Genomic DNA, 16,798 nt, shown 5'->3' on the forward strand with positions numbered 1-16,798 from the left:
TTGGACGGACGCGATAATCACAATATACAAACATAATGTTAGTATATTTTAACGTCATTGTCTACATAATACTATGTAGGATACTTACAACTAATATATACAGTTTTAACCATTTATAAATGAATATTGTATTGTTTAATACATAATATTATTAATATACAATTATCCTGAAAGTACATGAATTTTCAGTCATTTCAAAAGCATTGTAAATAATTTACTCAAGGTAAATAATATAAAATTTCATGTATGAATCACTGTAATTGTATGCTTTATCTATACTAATATTATAAAGCTGAAGAGTTTGTTTGTTTATTTGTTTGAACGCGCTAATCTCAGGAACTATACTGGTCCGATTTGTATAATTCTTTCGGTGTTAGATAGCCCATTCATCGAGGAAAGCTATAGGCTATATATGATATATCATCACGCTCAAACCAATAGGAGCGGATCCACGCAGGTGAAACCGCGGCAGCTAGTCATAGATATAACAATTTTGTTAGTCACACATTTCAACTGATAACTTACACCACTAAATAATTGTTTTAAAATTAGTTAAATTTTAAATATCATCATGAAAAAGTGGTTTTATCGATACTTATCACTTTATAAGTAAAATCTACATAAGGAAATAAATTATTCTTACATCTAACTACGTCTAATATCACACTTTTTATATGTTCTATGAATAAACATATACAGATATATTATTATTTACATCATTATTTGTTTTTTCAGGTGGCTTCCTTGGCGGTGTTTCTTTGATGTTTTGCTGTAACAAAAGAGAATAATGTTAATTAAAATGTCTTTGGTTATTATTATTGCATTAAAAAATATACTGGTGAAAAGAGTTTAAATTAAAAACCCAATTAGAACTCTCAATTCTCATTTTTCATAAAATTATAGTTTCTTGCTTTTTGTAGCTCGTCAAACCTCGGTAAGTATTAATCTTTGTACCTATTATGACGATTCAAAAGTGCTTAAAAATAAATTTATTAGTTAAATGAACATATGTTTCAGTTTTTTTTAAAAATTCCCAGTGTTCCAAGTTATATTATGAGCATTTAAAGACCTCTAATTATATACCTACATATAATTATGTATAAGATATACGTACCGGTATGCAAGAACAGATGGTTCTTCAGATTGGTGTGTTTTGAGAAGCCTCTGGAACAAATGTGACACTTGTAAGGCCAGGAGCCGCTGTGGACGTACATATGTGACTTCAGGTCTCCTGGAGTTGGGAAGGACTTGGAGCACAGGCTGCATTTGTGCGGCTTTTCCTGTAGAGGAGAATGATCATTAGATCTATTGATATTTAGGTGATTATCCTTTGAGAATGTGTGATTTGGAATTGCGAATGAATAGGAGATGTTGACGGGTGTATTAAAATTTTAATATTTATTTTAAATGCTCATTAAATAAAATAAATAGTAGATATATCTGTAATGAAGAGCGATGAAATGAGACGTGGTGTGAATTATGGAATGTTTCGTATTTAATTGGAAATTAAATTTATAATTTATATTTATCTCTAATTTATATTTTCTATTTATTAATAGTATATTAATTATTTACAGAATAGCAACTACAACTTGTAAGGCACGACTTAAATTAATGGTATAAGTCCCCAGAATGTACCTGTTCACTCATACAACGAAACAAGCCCGTTACTACACATAGGTAATAATCTCTATACGATTAGAATTTTAATAGGTATTAACTATGACTAAAACACAGAACAGGAAACACTTCAACCTATAATAATATAAATAACCTAAAACAGCTTACTTCAATTTTAACTGCATACAACTGTTAAAACGAACATCACGAGAACATCAACCGTGGCAGCAAGACAATAATGACCACAAAAAGAAAACAAAATCAATGTTGGAAGACAATAAAACGGCTAATAATCATCATCATCTCCAATATAATCAAACTCATGACGGTGCATATCGCCGCGTGCAAATGAATTTATAATGAAAGGCGTAGGGCTGCCACAACAATGAACTTTAAACAAAAATGAATAAAACAATGAGAAAAAGTATTTCGGAAATATAAATTTACATATTTATATGCTTTCAAAGAGAGGTTTCAGAAAATAAGTTCAAGTATTGAAATAAAAAGTAGAGTTAGGGTGCAAGAAATATAACATTGCATGTAACGATAATAGATATTATTCATAGTTCTCAGTCTAAAAATATATAACTTATAAATTTATAAAGAATAGAAAAAATTCGATCACGAGGCGGGATAAGACACATAAAACTGAAAGGATAGAATAAATTCGATTGCTCAGGCGGGTCACGAGTGGCTGAGTTGGTTAGGCATCCGCCCCGGAATGGCGCGAAGGATGCGGGTTCAAGTCCCGCCTCGTGATCGAATTTTTTCTATTCTTTATAAATTTATATTTACAAAGCATTTGAATGCCATAAAAACCAAAAAATATAAATTCAATATAATATAACTTACATAATAATTGAATAATTATATATACGGTACATTTATGGTATGTACTTTTAGATAGTATATCTGATGTCTAGTTTTACATTGTGGCAACCCTAACACCGCTGAAACCAGTCAGCGAAGTATTCTAGTTTTGCCTTGCTTAATGACGCAAAGTGTTATGCATATCATTATTTTTTGCATTAAGAAGTATTGTCGGTGATAGTTCTGCTTATATTCTTAAACAAAGACATGAATTAGCTTATATTATGGATGATTGTGTAGTGCAGAATGTAGCTAACCAAGAAACATACGTCATTTAAAAAAAAATGTTTCCCGCGCACACGTGTCAGAAATAAAAGTTCTTCTGTTCGTGTCAGTAAAGATACATTAGGGTACAACCCTGGATAATCAAAATGTTACTGGGAACAAGAAATATGAAAGCAGGAGCCTTATGCATGACATTTATTCCCTTGCATTCAGTAAAGTCTTAAGTTAAAAATAAACAAAATTCGAAGTATTTTAATGAAATGTACCGAAGCGTGCCACTGATGGCCCATAATGTAGAACAGTGGTCACGGACAGAACGAATTGGATAAACCGCATCATTATTTACACATCACTAGCTTTACATGTACCATTGTGTTAATGCTTCTGTTTTAAAAGTATTGTGCTCTTACTAAACTATAAATGAAAGACGTTCCATCTCAAATGTTTTAAAAGTACCAGGTTTAAAAATTACCTATGACAAAGTTATCATATTTATTACTTAAATTTTTCATTCTAAGATATTTTTCTATCATTACAATTTAAATACAAAGGACACCATCAAAATTTATAAAGCCACCATATTGCAAATGTTAATTTGTCTTTCGAGAATGCAAGAATAAATGATATCATAATAAAATGACGCTGAATGCCAAATTCGTTTCGTAATAATTGTGCTATTGTGTTCCCGATATGGTCAATTTGCGCATCTATGTATATTTTTTGCATCCATCACCATATTAATTTAATATGCTATCCATACCGTAAATAGTATCGTTAGTAATATACCATAGTGACACATTGCTTTCTTACTCTCATTTCATTATATTTACGTGCAGCGTATAATTACTTCAATCACCAAAAAGTCGTATATAATAAAGCAATTAGCCATGTGCTTTTTATTAGCACCAATTTACCGTTCAAAGCAATTAACGGTCACATCCCAAAAACAGCTTTCTTATTTCCTGTGATCATAATTACATCTATAATCAAGTTATACCTATACGCATTCCAAATTTTTTCTAGTACCTCCCATTCAATTTTCGCTCAGCCGCCCAGTTCACACCCACAAAATGTGTAATTTATAAAACGCGACTAATTTAAAAGTGTCCGAATCGAGATAGCGCTCCAAGTGTGAAGTGGATTTTTAAATTGGCCGAGTTATCCAGTGGCTCAATCAGTGGCCCAAAAAAGGAGTACCAATATTATTTCGATCTTCTCCGCTACCGAATATTGCGATATATAAATCAATAAACAAAGAGCCATTAGTTGTCTGACAATTTCCGTTGGATAAATCACGGTGGGATAAAAACTGGTCTCAAGCGGTGGATAATGAAAAGTGATGACTCCTCACTGGAATCTGATATTAACGAGATAGGGATGGAAATTTTGTGGGATACGATACATTTTTATCTGCAAGACAATAAATCTAAAGTCAATTTCAAATGCAGTATGATATTTTAGGAATAAGTGAGATATTTTAGGTTTATCATATGGAATCTGATGCAAAACTTCCGATTTAAATTTTACTTTCTCACCCGAAACAAGATTCTTAACACCCTTCACAAAATCATTCACACAAAGCCAACTCTTCAATTAATTTTCCAAAAAAATTCACGCGCAATATAATAAAGAATAATATGAATCCGTATCCCATGTTCCGCCGATTCGATCACGATCCATTCGCGGTATCTCTACAGTGACGTATGGCCAACTGATACCAGCCCGCGTTATGGAAATCGTATGCAAATGGGATGCACCTCGCTTAATTTAAGTAAATAAATCGATACCCGTAACGTGCGTGCAGGACCTATTAGATTTCGGTGTCCTCGTTAGGAGCGTATGTTATTTCAGTCTCGTTTACTTGGAATTCACGATATGTACCTACCATGAATTATGGTATGTGGAATTGATTCATTGAGTTGGTATTGCACTTTTCTAAATATGACGTGTAATTTAAAATTAGATTGCTTAAATAGGAACGAGAATTTTTTAACAAGCTTGGTCACGGGCAAAGATAATTATTATCACCTAATGAAGAATTTCCTTACCAAAATATGCCGTCGAATATCAACAAAAGGCTGTCTATCTGGTTAAATATGAAACATAATATTTTACACCAATTACTACGAACAAACCAACGCTATCCAGTCTATAAAGTAGAACGTATCGTCTCGATTGTTTCACTTATCACAGAGCCTAGAACCTTCCATTTGAAAGCTCATACGTTAGTGTCAATAATAGTCGTTCTTTCTTATAAGGAAGTGCTCATAAATAAAGATGTCCCTAATAGAAACCTACGCGATTAATTAAGCGACGCCCAATTATCGGAGTTCGATTAATCAATATGTGTCGGTCTTGGCTAAGACAGGGCATATTAATTGGGACCTCATAATGTATCGATAGCGGCGACGATTGACTGGAAAATGCTACGCGACTTATTTTTCTATTGAATATATACGATGTAGGTGATTTGTTAAGACGTATCTGTATGTATGTTGTAGTTTGATTCGAGAATTCTCGGTTACAATACGTTAGTTAATTTAGAAAATAGTTATCCATTGATAGCATTTTAGGTTGTTACAGATTTTCATCTGTAGCCTTGTTAATGCTTAGTACGATTGAATTTTAAGCAAGCTTCTTCAATTAGCTACGAACTAGTAAATATAACTGTTAAGGAAATCAGCTATAGCTTCTCTATATTATCATCAACATTACAATCGATTAATTTCAGGCGAAAGTTCAATAATTACTTCGATCGAAATGCAAAATTACTATACTGTGAAATTGAATGTTAAACAGAATAAAATAGCTGGTAAAGCATTATGTTGAACAATTTTACGGTACAAAAAAGCGACACATTTAATGAAGGCGGGTACATAGCACCCGAACCTTGTTACCCCAATCAAGTGCTGATTACGGCAGACAGGAGCTGATAACGTACACACTTTAACGCTTTTATTGTGTTCAACTACACGACACTGTTTTATTTAACTCTTAAAAAGATTTTTGCAATTGAGAACTTTCATCTTGCGCCGAAGCAGAATTCAAGTTTGATTTATTTTGTAACACTAAAGAAATGAATCTTTGTTGAAATTATGCATGCTTTTTGTTTTTTCCATATTCCCTGCAAGTGTGCAGGTTAGTATAAAAATTTGCCATTTTATTTTGATTTTGCGCTTCATTTGCCTTTCAGTGTTGTTGTGTGCAAGTTTTTCTCTACAAGATCACACGTAAACATCGTACAATCATAAGAGAAGTTATACTGTTATTGAATTAGAATAAGTGCAAAATTCCTCTTCTCATATATTTATTGCTCTGTGTGTTATCAAGAGAATCAAGGATTCAAGGAAGTATAAGATGGATAGCCAGGACGTGCTAATCGTCAACCAATATCCATCATAATAATATGAATATTTATTAGTTTTGAACATCTCTGCCTTCAAGCTTGTATATTACACGTATCGATAAATAATGCTACCGTAGTTGTGAATTTAATATGATCTATATAAAACTAATGTTTTTAGGGCCATTGCTGTAGGAGTAAAAGTAAAGAGAGTGGCATATTAATGTGTTTTAGTATATCAATAATAGTAAAGAAGCCGCAAATTATATGGAACTAATAAATCATTACAAATAGATAGTTAACATTTCGATGGAATCCAAAGGTGACACAATCATGACATGGGTTTATTGATAAGGTGCTATAATTACTTAATACAAAATTAATCTCTATGTTCTGAGGTATAATGATCACTTTTGCATGTACGTATTAATAGCTATAATCCGGTTGTCACCTAAGAAAGATGGTACTTACACGATTTAATTCATTTCATCATGCCGCTCTCATAATTTATGACTTCGTTAAAATCAATTCAGTAACATGGTATTTTTAATTTTATTTACCTTGAATATTAAATAGTCTTTTTATTCTATAATAATTATAATATTATACTTATTGTTGTAGCTCTTTTATAATCATCCTTGTTAAATTGAGTAAAAAGATAAAGTTTATGGATCTAATTAATTCCAAATAATATAATAAGGAAATATGAAGCGATATCTGTTAATAAATCATTATTAGGCTCCTGTATAAAATAACGTAAAATTGCATCTTTGTTTTCAATATATCATATACTAGCTGCGCCCCGCGGTTTCAACCGCATTGCTCCGCTCCTGTTGGTCTTAGCGTGATGATATTTAGCCTATAGCCTTCCTCGATAAATGGGCTATCTAACACCGAAATAATTTTTCAAATCGGACAAGTAGTTCCTGAGATAGCGCATTCAAACAAACAAACTCTTCAGCTTTATAATATATGTAGATATTAGTATAGATATGGACGTACATTTAATAATTTTTGAACTGAAACTCCTTAGGCGCGTTGACAGTAAAATTTCAAAGTCGCGTCGTGCAATACCGTAACGTCATGGAGTACGGTTGATTTTGGTAGCTTTGAATATTGTCAAAGAAGTTTCATTTTTGTTACGTGCGTTACAAACTTAATATTTTGAGCGAATACTTTCAATATAAGGAAGCAAAAATAATCACAACGTATTTACTATTTATCTTTGTTGCAGACATAAATGTGACGCACTTGATCACAGCGGAAAATTATATTATCTACACGCACCTGTTAGGGTCTACGTACCTGGTCATGGTGTAAATAATAATATTATTGAGGTATAAACTGAAATACTAATGCAAATTAATGCTATAGGTAATAAGTTAGGTGGCTAATAGAGTTGCCAAAGTACGGATTGCGAAGAAATAAATCGCATTTGAGTAGCAATTTTGTTGAAATGTATTGCAGTATCATGTAATACGGCTATATACATTTTTAAAACATGAATAATTTCTCAAGAATATACTCTCTTGTCCACAAATTTAAACTGAAGCATTGATTTCCATATGAAGAACACACCAACTAAAATAAATTAAACGTCATTACCTCTACAAAAAATACACGTAACGGACAAATGTGTGCACACCTTAACACAATTTTCATAATAGTACCTCACAGTTGATTAAAAAGAAGTGATTGCGATACAAATACATTATGTGCAAATCATATTGCGTTATTATGTACATAAGCACGCGACACGTCAATTGTTTATGAAACTACTAAATTAAAAGAAACAATATCATGTTTTATATATACCTAATTAACATTGATAGGCGTGGAGTTATGTAAGGGAGACTCATTGGATTCAAGCTTATTATTATTATAAGTAGCAGTATTAAAATGTGTTTATTTTTATTGTATCATCAGTTTTGTGGGTTTTATATTATAAAATATGGTATTTAATTTAGACCACGCAATTAATTTATTGTAGGTTCCTGCTGCCCAATAATGTTAATCATTAGCAGCCGGTTTCAAGATCATTATTATGAAATAAATGGCGACAAATCTGCATATTAGTGCCCTAATATTATTAAAAATATATAACAAAAAGATAACCCACTGTGTAATTCACATAAAAATAAAATAGGATACTTATATCAAACAAGCACATATAAATTAAATAAATGTTCAATACATGAATGGATTAAGTTACTGACCCAAGTAATAAATAGTGCATATTTACACGCAGTGAACTTAGAATTTCTAAGTAAAAGCAGCAAATCTTCCGCAACTATAGCTTCTACGAGTCTCATAATATATTATTCGTTGGACCATAAACAATCAAGGGAACTTCTTTGAAAATATATATTATGGTATTGTTTTTGTTATGATTAAGGGACGCTGGTTTTTGATTCAGTTTGGAAGGGTTTTTATCTTTATTATTTTTTATACAAATAAATATACAGTAACAGTTTATGTAACTGCTTGTTTTAATTCTATACCTACATTTTTGTAGACGTTGATAAGAAAAAAATGAAATTTTGAAAAAATAAAATTTAAATTAATTCATTCGAATATTCTGTTCATAATAGAATTAATAATTCAAACGTAATTTTGGATCAATTTTGATATTATTCAAGAATTTTTGTAAAGTAATTAAAACTTGAAATAGAGAAACATAAAATGTAAAATTCGCAACCAAACAATGTAAGGAAAATCAGTCAAATACACAAATTAACAGTTTAATTTAATTAATTGATAATAATAATTGATAAAATATGACTTCAATCATACGTAACTAGTTAAAAATTTCACCTATACCTTTTTCGTTCACCTCTTATGAAATGGCTACCAGCTAATTACAACAACGGATATGTTATGTAGATTAAAAATTTATGGGAGTGACGTTTTTAAATAGATTTCCGACGAAATTGAGCGAATTAAGTGGACATATCTTCAACCGGAAGGCAATCAAATTTATTGGCCGGGTAAACTTTCGACGACGTCTTGTTACGTGCAATCATTATTTGGAGGTATGACAAGTTGACGTAAGAGATGGAGACGTTTTGAGTATCATGTTCATATAGCTAATATTACGTGCTAGAGAATAGTCCCTAGCTTTTAACAAATGTTACGCGTTTAAGGCTGGTTGCAGAGCTTGACCGACCATCAGTGCGTACGTCAGTTGCGCTTGTCATATGTATGGAAATTCATAAAACCGTTCATAGCTAGACCGACCATACGCACGAGTATTGTCATGCGCATTAGTGTCATAGTCATACAATTGTTGATGCGTATCGTCAGGACCGACGGTACGCACTGACGGTCGGTCAAACTCTGCAACCAGCCTAAAAATAGTCTACTGTCTACACAGCATGTTTGAAAGATTCCATTCATAGAGTATTTAAATTATATACGCTGCGGAAACAGTAAAAGTGTAATGTGCTTGAAATATGGAACTGATTATTCAGCACGTTTTCTAGAATGTCTCTAAGAAGTGTTAAGTGTTTATATGTAGGTATATCTTATACGATATATATCGATACTTTTATCCAAATGATAATATCTTACAATTTAATAAAAACATCTTATAACAAAGTATAATTTCTCGTATTAAATGAATTCGAATTGCATTTTGACAAGTTAATGCTGTTCTATCGTATAAATAACATTCACCAGCTCTTACTCCATAATGAGTTTATTATACAAACGTTAATTCGTTGATTGGGTGTAATATAAACTTGGATTGAATTATTATTTATCTTTGGCTCCGAAATTAACAAGATCTGCCCCCCTAGACAAGTGGCTTTCTATTAGCGTAGATAACGTTTGATAGAATAGATTATGAATGTATGAGATTGACGTAAGCTGTCGATACATTTATCTACAGCTTATGTCAATCTCATACATTCATAATCTATTCTATCAAACGTTACGCTAAACGAAAGCCACTTGTCTAGGGGGGCTGTAGCGACCTTTGATTGACTTAGTAGCTGTATTAATTTGTTATCCAATCGGATGCATTTCATCGTTTTATTGATATATGTTGAAGTTAATGAGACTGATTAAATGTCTGGGAAATTCGAGATATTGTTAGATAATGTTTTGGGACTATTATTGTTAATATCTTTTGGATAGAAACTGTTTAGTGATGCAGTAAAATATTGCAATTTTAAATTAAAGCATATAAAAGTATACCTAGCATAAAAACTAGAACGTTTTATGGGGAGCCTAGATCTTGCATAAGTCATAACAGCCATGTCTAGGTACTCATTAAAAATAAGGATTATCGGAGTCATTAAAAATGTTGGCTAAAGATATAAAATTCTGGCTTTGATTAAAACCATAAAATTTGATGTCAATCATTATATTCACAGTACAAAAGAAACGTCCGGCGCCATATTGTTTCCCAGATATTAAGCTGTTGGGTCGGCTTTACACCTGCCCTTTATAGGGGTACTAATTCGTTAGTTTGGTGCTTATGAAGAGTAATTTCATCTGTGTGTGTTTCTTTATTTAAGAGAAGTAATAATTAACAAAAGGATTTCCTTTTAAGGATAAAAATGTTATAAGTAGATATTAAAATAATATATATCTATTCTTTGTGGAATTTTCTAAGTTAGGTATATAAGACACCTAAGTGATTATGTGTCTACCACTAATGTTAATTTTTATTGACTAGAATTAAAATGGGCCGGTAATGTATTATAGTTTCAATAAAGCTCAAACAAATTTAAACTACTCAAATCTCTAGTCTTTATTTTTGGATTGCTTACTCCACCCTTATACTCTGTAACTGTGTAACCACATTGCATTTCTAACATGCATTGCAAATTTCAAAACCTCGCAGTCATTGTAGTGACGGATGTCACGTCACGTCACGACAATTGGGACTAACGAGGAGAGTGTCACACGTCACGGCACGATCAATTATTGCTGCCAAGCAAGCAAAACGGTATGCAAACAATAGTTAGCTTTAATGGGTATGAAATTGAATTTATGCTTCCATTTTGTTTCTATCTGTTAAAATAGAAGAAAAGGATCGACTTATTTCGTGATCAAACATTAAAAACTTTTTTTTTTTTATTGACGACTACTATCTACCTACATAATATTATAAGTACATAGATGGGTTAAAAATACAATTGGTATAATTAACTGGGTTTGTTTGTTATATTATGTACAAAAAATTATTAATGAATTTTAGTTTTATTTTTAGCAAAATGCATTATTCAATGACGATTAAAAAAGCTGAACATAATTGTGAATTTAATAACTAAATAACTAGATTATAAAATCAGCCATTGCCGTGAAAGTGGTGTACGAATTCTGGTAATCTTAATTGCTGCTACACTTTACGCATATTACGCAAATATAAAAGTCAAGGATAACATTTGAGCCACCAATAAAGTTCAATTCATCAATCAAAGTCTATATATTTGCATATGAGATGGTTATTTGACTAATGCACCAAGCACATTTACCTTATTGGTAATCAAGGATGTAACCAGTTGATATATTTTTTTAGTTATTAGCAAAATATTTAATTCATTTATTTATGCTACAATTGAACACCTCTAACTTGCAGTACGAAGCTTTTTTAGACTCAAAAACGATGCCCTAGTATACTTCATCCATCAGATAAACTATTCATTAAGTACAATAATTATAGTAGAAATTATCTGCTCACAACGCAATGTTTAATCCATACTATAATATTATAAATGCGAAAGTAACTCTGTCTGTCTGTCTGTTACTCAATCACGCCTTAACTACTGAACCATTTTGCATGAAATTTGGTATAGAGATATTTTGTTTGATACCCGAGAAAGGACATAGGCTACTTTTTACCCCGGGACAAAGCATAGGTTTTATCCCGGAAATCCCACGGGAACGGGAACTATGCGGGTTTTTCTTTGACTGCGCGTGCGAAGCTGCGGGTGGAAAGCTAGTATCAACATAATCAACAAATCGGTATAGGTATATTGAAGTAAATAATAGAGTATTGACGCGTAATATGACCATTCTCTAAGTTATATTTACATCTACTTCCCCATAAATCCTGGAGGGCCCTTACCAGCAATGAATAAGTGCTTTCGCTCCTTTATAAATCAGAAACATGTATTGTGCATCGGCATCATTGTGCAATGCTTTATTATCCGGCCTTTCAATGGATCTGGCCAATACTGTCCGAATGACAGCTCAAAGATCCTTCCAGCTTTGATCAATCAGCTTCGGATAAACTGGGAGTCCATTATGAAATAAGTGCGTGTATAGTGTGGTTCCATTTGGCTACTTTAGTTCTGCGTGATGTTTGGTTATTAGAAATATTAGACGTAATTATACACGTTATTGCCTTCTTCCACTAAAAAAATATCTCTACACGTGGAAGATTGAAGATATTATCTTGATATAATATTTAGCTAGGATTTGAAACCAGACATTTCTGACAAAAAGTTCCATAAATGATATTTATATGCACTTATATAAGTTTGGTCATCTCATGCGGTTCACACACGAGCGTGTGAAACCACGGTTCGGTGGTCACGGCGTCTTCAATACCGTCTTGTACGATACGGTTCCTTGCTTTCATGGGAATATGATTTTGGCTGTTTAGACCTTAGCGCTACCAAGAATTTGTTAATTTGTCGAAGTTTAGGAGTTCTTGGTATTTTGAAGAATCTACTTTCGAATAGATTCAGGACACGGCAATGGTATTTATTTAGCGATTGTTCTCAGATTTTCGAAAACTATTTAACTTTGGGTATACAAAAGAGCTTTTTTCTATTTATTAATTTTCTATTTATTAATATTAAATTGGTTCAACTAATAAAACAAATATTTTAAAATGTTAAACATTGGCTATTAAAATAACAAAAATATTTATAAAAAATGATTACCAAAATTAATTATTGTCTTTAAAAATACCCAATTACCATTACCATTTACCCAACCACTAATAAATTGAGTACGCCCTCACAATAGTTAACTCAATCAGAATTATGTAAAGGACCGATCGTCACAGTGCCTGCCCATTGGGCTTCCCACGGTGACCTGACCCGGTAATTTATGGGTCCTTGCCTTACAGGTGCACCTTAAGAAAGTAGGGCTGCCACGCAACTTCTTACTGTTTTCATAATACAGTTTGAGAAGGGGAAAATTATTGCAATTTTTAATGGTTAACAAAATATTTTGAATAAATTTTTACTCATTCCTCAAATATTGCAATGGTTGTAGTCTAATACAAAATAAGATTGAATGTTTATTTTATAATTTTAATGAATGAAGTGAATCCTATAATGGTCAGAGGGTGTGCAAAGCATACAAGCTTTTATGGGTTGTGTGATAATTATTTTTAAATAAACCTATTAATTGCCAAATGTGTCTTTTTATTATTAGGTATAATTATAATATGTACATGAAATAATTTTTATACACCAAAACTAAACAAACCATTTCTTTAATTTTATACACGAAATCAAAACAAATTATTCAATAAACAAAAATTGTTTTTAAACGACTCAGGTGCACCCCTAAACGCATTCACCGTGACCATTGTGTGATTTTCTTAAGTCGTGGACACATGAGGTCATAGTTAAATAAGTAAAAACTTAAGGGGCGTTATGGGAAATGAGCACAGTAACATCACATGCGATACCCACCTGTAATATAGCACTTTATATACTTATAAAGTTTATAATTAATGCCCTCATCAGCGGTGATTTCGTAACAAAGACTATGAGAACTTAATTATAATTTTCATTTGATTTTCCGACTGTTTAAAACGTTTTTTGGCAGTTCTTAATTTTGTGCGCATATTTATTTAGGTTTTATTATTCATGTGAAGTTATGAGCGCAAGAAAATTCAACGATTGTTCATTATTGTTAATTATCATAACTCATTTGACGAAAAACTTGTGACGCAAATATTAAGAGCTTTTCATTGTGTGATGATATAACATCGGAATAAATATGTTTCTATAATAATATTGAAAGCACGTATTTCTAAATAGTAACTACCTAATTACAAGGCTGGATTTTTTTTAATCAATTATATTTTGTTTGGATTAGCTAATCTCAGAAACTACTGCGTCGAATTGAAAATATTAAGAAAATAATATTGTATCATGGCGGCATAGTGAATTACGCAATACGCATATTATAAGTGTGAAACCCCGAACTTACACAATTTCATAAACTCTGTTCTTTCAGCTTCATATGTTACATTTGTACTCTTACTCTAGAGTACACCTAACATAATATAACCACAAAGATTATGCAACATCTGCATCAGATTCCGTGTAAATAATTGACTTAAACAATACACCACTTTACATAAATATCATTTCAATACAATTTATTGTATTACATTCATACCATCACATCATCGCGGATTTAACAATACAGATTACAAAAAACTGCAATTAACAATAATGCAAAAGGATGCGATAGCATGTGAATTATAACAGAAAAAAATCGTAATGGCGTCCATTGTTTCAACAAGGATAACTAGTTTTTTTTATGAAATGTCATAAAATTACTGTATTGTCTATGCTTCCGTGATAGGGCCAGTAATAAATAGATGTACCTAATCATGTATACCTACGTATTGTCTCATATCATTATATTATCTTTAAATAATAATATGTTTAATACGTTCTTGACATTACCCAATAATAAATATTAACAACTTTCGAAATCACAATAAATCTACGCACAGTATTCATCTATTCTATCATATTTATCTGCTATTGCTTTTATACTTATTCATACCTTAACAACATTTACATAAATAACCACGTTTCATTTCAACAAAACATTAACACCTATAATTAATTTACACCTTCCTCTTAATTATAATCATGTTTCGTTATATTATGAAATGTATATTAGATTATGTAATGATGTCACCTTACCTTTATATGAGTCATTCTGTGGTAGTACAAGTTAGAGCTGGCCGTGAAACGTTTTCCACAATGCTGGCACTGATGAGGCTTCTCCCCTGAATGTATCCTTCTATGTGTATTTAGACTACTTGATGTGCTGAAACCTTTATTGCAGACCATGCACACGTGAGGTTTTTCACCTAAAACAAAATGTTAATTAAATAAACCTGTATTTTATCATGTTTAATTTAAACAGAAAGACCGTGCCTTACCCGTGTGCGTTCGCATGTGTCTCTTTAGTAATGACGGCCTATCAAAAGCCTTTCCACAAACTTCACAAGGTAATAAAGCCCTCTCTGACTTCGCTGGCCTTCTTTGGATTTTTGGGGTCATATCTAACAGTTCACTCGAAGAACCCGCTGATGATGATGTAAGAGAATCACCAGAAACAGACTTATGCTCGTCTTCAGGCCCCGAAGGAGGTGAAATTGGTAATAATATTCGAGAAAGGAGGGAAGTAGACAGATCTAACGGTGAATCTGAAATTAAAGTAACCCTTTAACATATCGAGCCACATATTCAGATAATTAAATAAAATGCAAGTGCAATTGGCAACGAAACGCAGATAAGAATATTTATATCGACACTGAATTAAAATTTCCATAAACAGAGATATTAAGTGTGAACTAAATGAGTCGGTGGGTGGAACCCTCTTAACACAGATCATATTCCCATTAAGCTCAGTTCCAATCAAGACGAAAAAAATTAATGATCCGGTTAATTGACAACCGTAAACATGTTAGTATTGAAGTCTAGACAATTTATGTTTATTGCGATCTGTATTTCAACTCTTTGGAACTTGGCTCAATAATTATGCTTTTGTATCGTTCCTTGTCGCCGGAGTTAAAATTTCATTTATGTATGGAGGAGCTCGGCTTATAATCTATGGATATTGGGCTATTAATCTCTACGGTGTCGGTAGTTCTAACAGCTTAATTAGCCGTTTCTCTAGAATAGATACGATATTGTAATTAATTGTTCTGTGTGATGATTTGTTGAAAACTCTACGGTGAGACATCGATAAAATCTTTGGCATTGCGCAGATGCGTTGCTATTTATTCATATTTTAAATGGAAGTTAACAGATGTCGATGGGTAATTTATTTTCACTTAAGGCTGTTACACGCAAGCGTCTGCCAGCGAACAGTAACGAGGTTGTAAATATCACTGAGTTACTGTCAGATAAGTGTTTAAAATCTACAAAGTTCCTTGTCAATGTTTTAATGAACTAAGCATACGTAAACTTACAGGAATTCCTCAACGTCAATAATGCTTCTATTATTTATCTTCGAACTAGTTATTTCTTTCTTTCTTTACGTCTTTTTCTGTCGTATGCTACTAATTCTTATATGCCTACTATCATCCAATTCTATTGTCCTTATAATTTTATAAACATGAACGTCCGTGTCGGTGAGAATTGATGGAAAGATGTTTCGTTTTTAACTGGACGTGAAGCGACAGGCTGAGGCCAATCACATAAGTTTACATAATACAATTATTATTTTATCTCTTTGTTAGGTGACATTATTCTATTCTCATTTTTGCATAATTTACATAAAAGGTATGTTATGTCAACAAAATTCGTCCTTCACCTTTTTCAACAATAAAATCAAAACAAACACGATATTGAACTCTACAATAGATTCAAGACAAAGTGCATTGAACTTGCCGACTTTTAAACGAATTCTCAACACTATGTAAAAGGGGCCTAAATTTTAGCGATGTTTTTATATAGATATAGTGCTTCCGTCGACAGCTGCATTCGAATTATCGATACGAGGCCGAGCGATCGGATC

At 32.1% G+C, this 16,798-nt stretch overlaps 1 protein-coding gene across 1 annotated transcript in view; it reads right to left on the reverse strand.

The window, feature by feature from the left end:
* The window catches only part of LOC123693936 (zinc finger protein 177-like), a 54,951-nt gene continuing 38,153 nt past the window's right edge, over positions 1-16,798 (reverse strand). The window contains exons 4-7 of the mRNA XM_045639207.1: positions 15,216-15,482; positions 14,974-15,143; positions 1,115-1,280; positions 1-769 (exon numbers count right to left, since the gene is read on the reverse strand). Of these exons, the coding sequence (XP_045495163.1) occupies positions 732-769; positions 1,115-1,280; positions 14,974-15,143; positions 15,216-15,482 (641 nt within the window). The 3' untranslated portion in view covers positions 1-731. The remainder of the gene's footprint in view (positions 770-1,114; positions 1,281-14,973; positions 15,144-15,215; positions 15,483-16,798) is intronic.

Source organism: Colias croceus, chromosome 8 (assembly GCF_905220415.1).
Source record: "Colias croceus chromosome 8, ilColCroc2.1".
NCBI classification, from domain to species: Eukaryota; Metazoa; Arthropoda; class Insecta; order Lepidoptera; family Pieridae; genus Colias; species Colias croceus.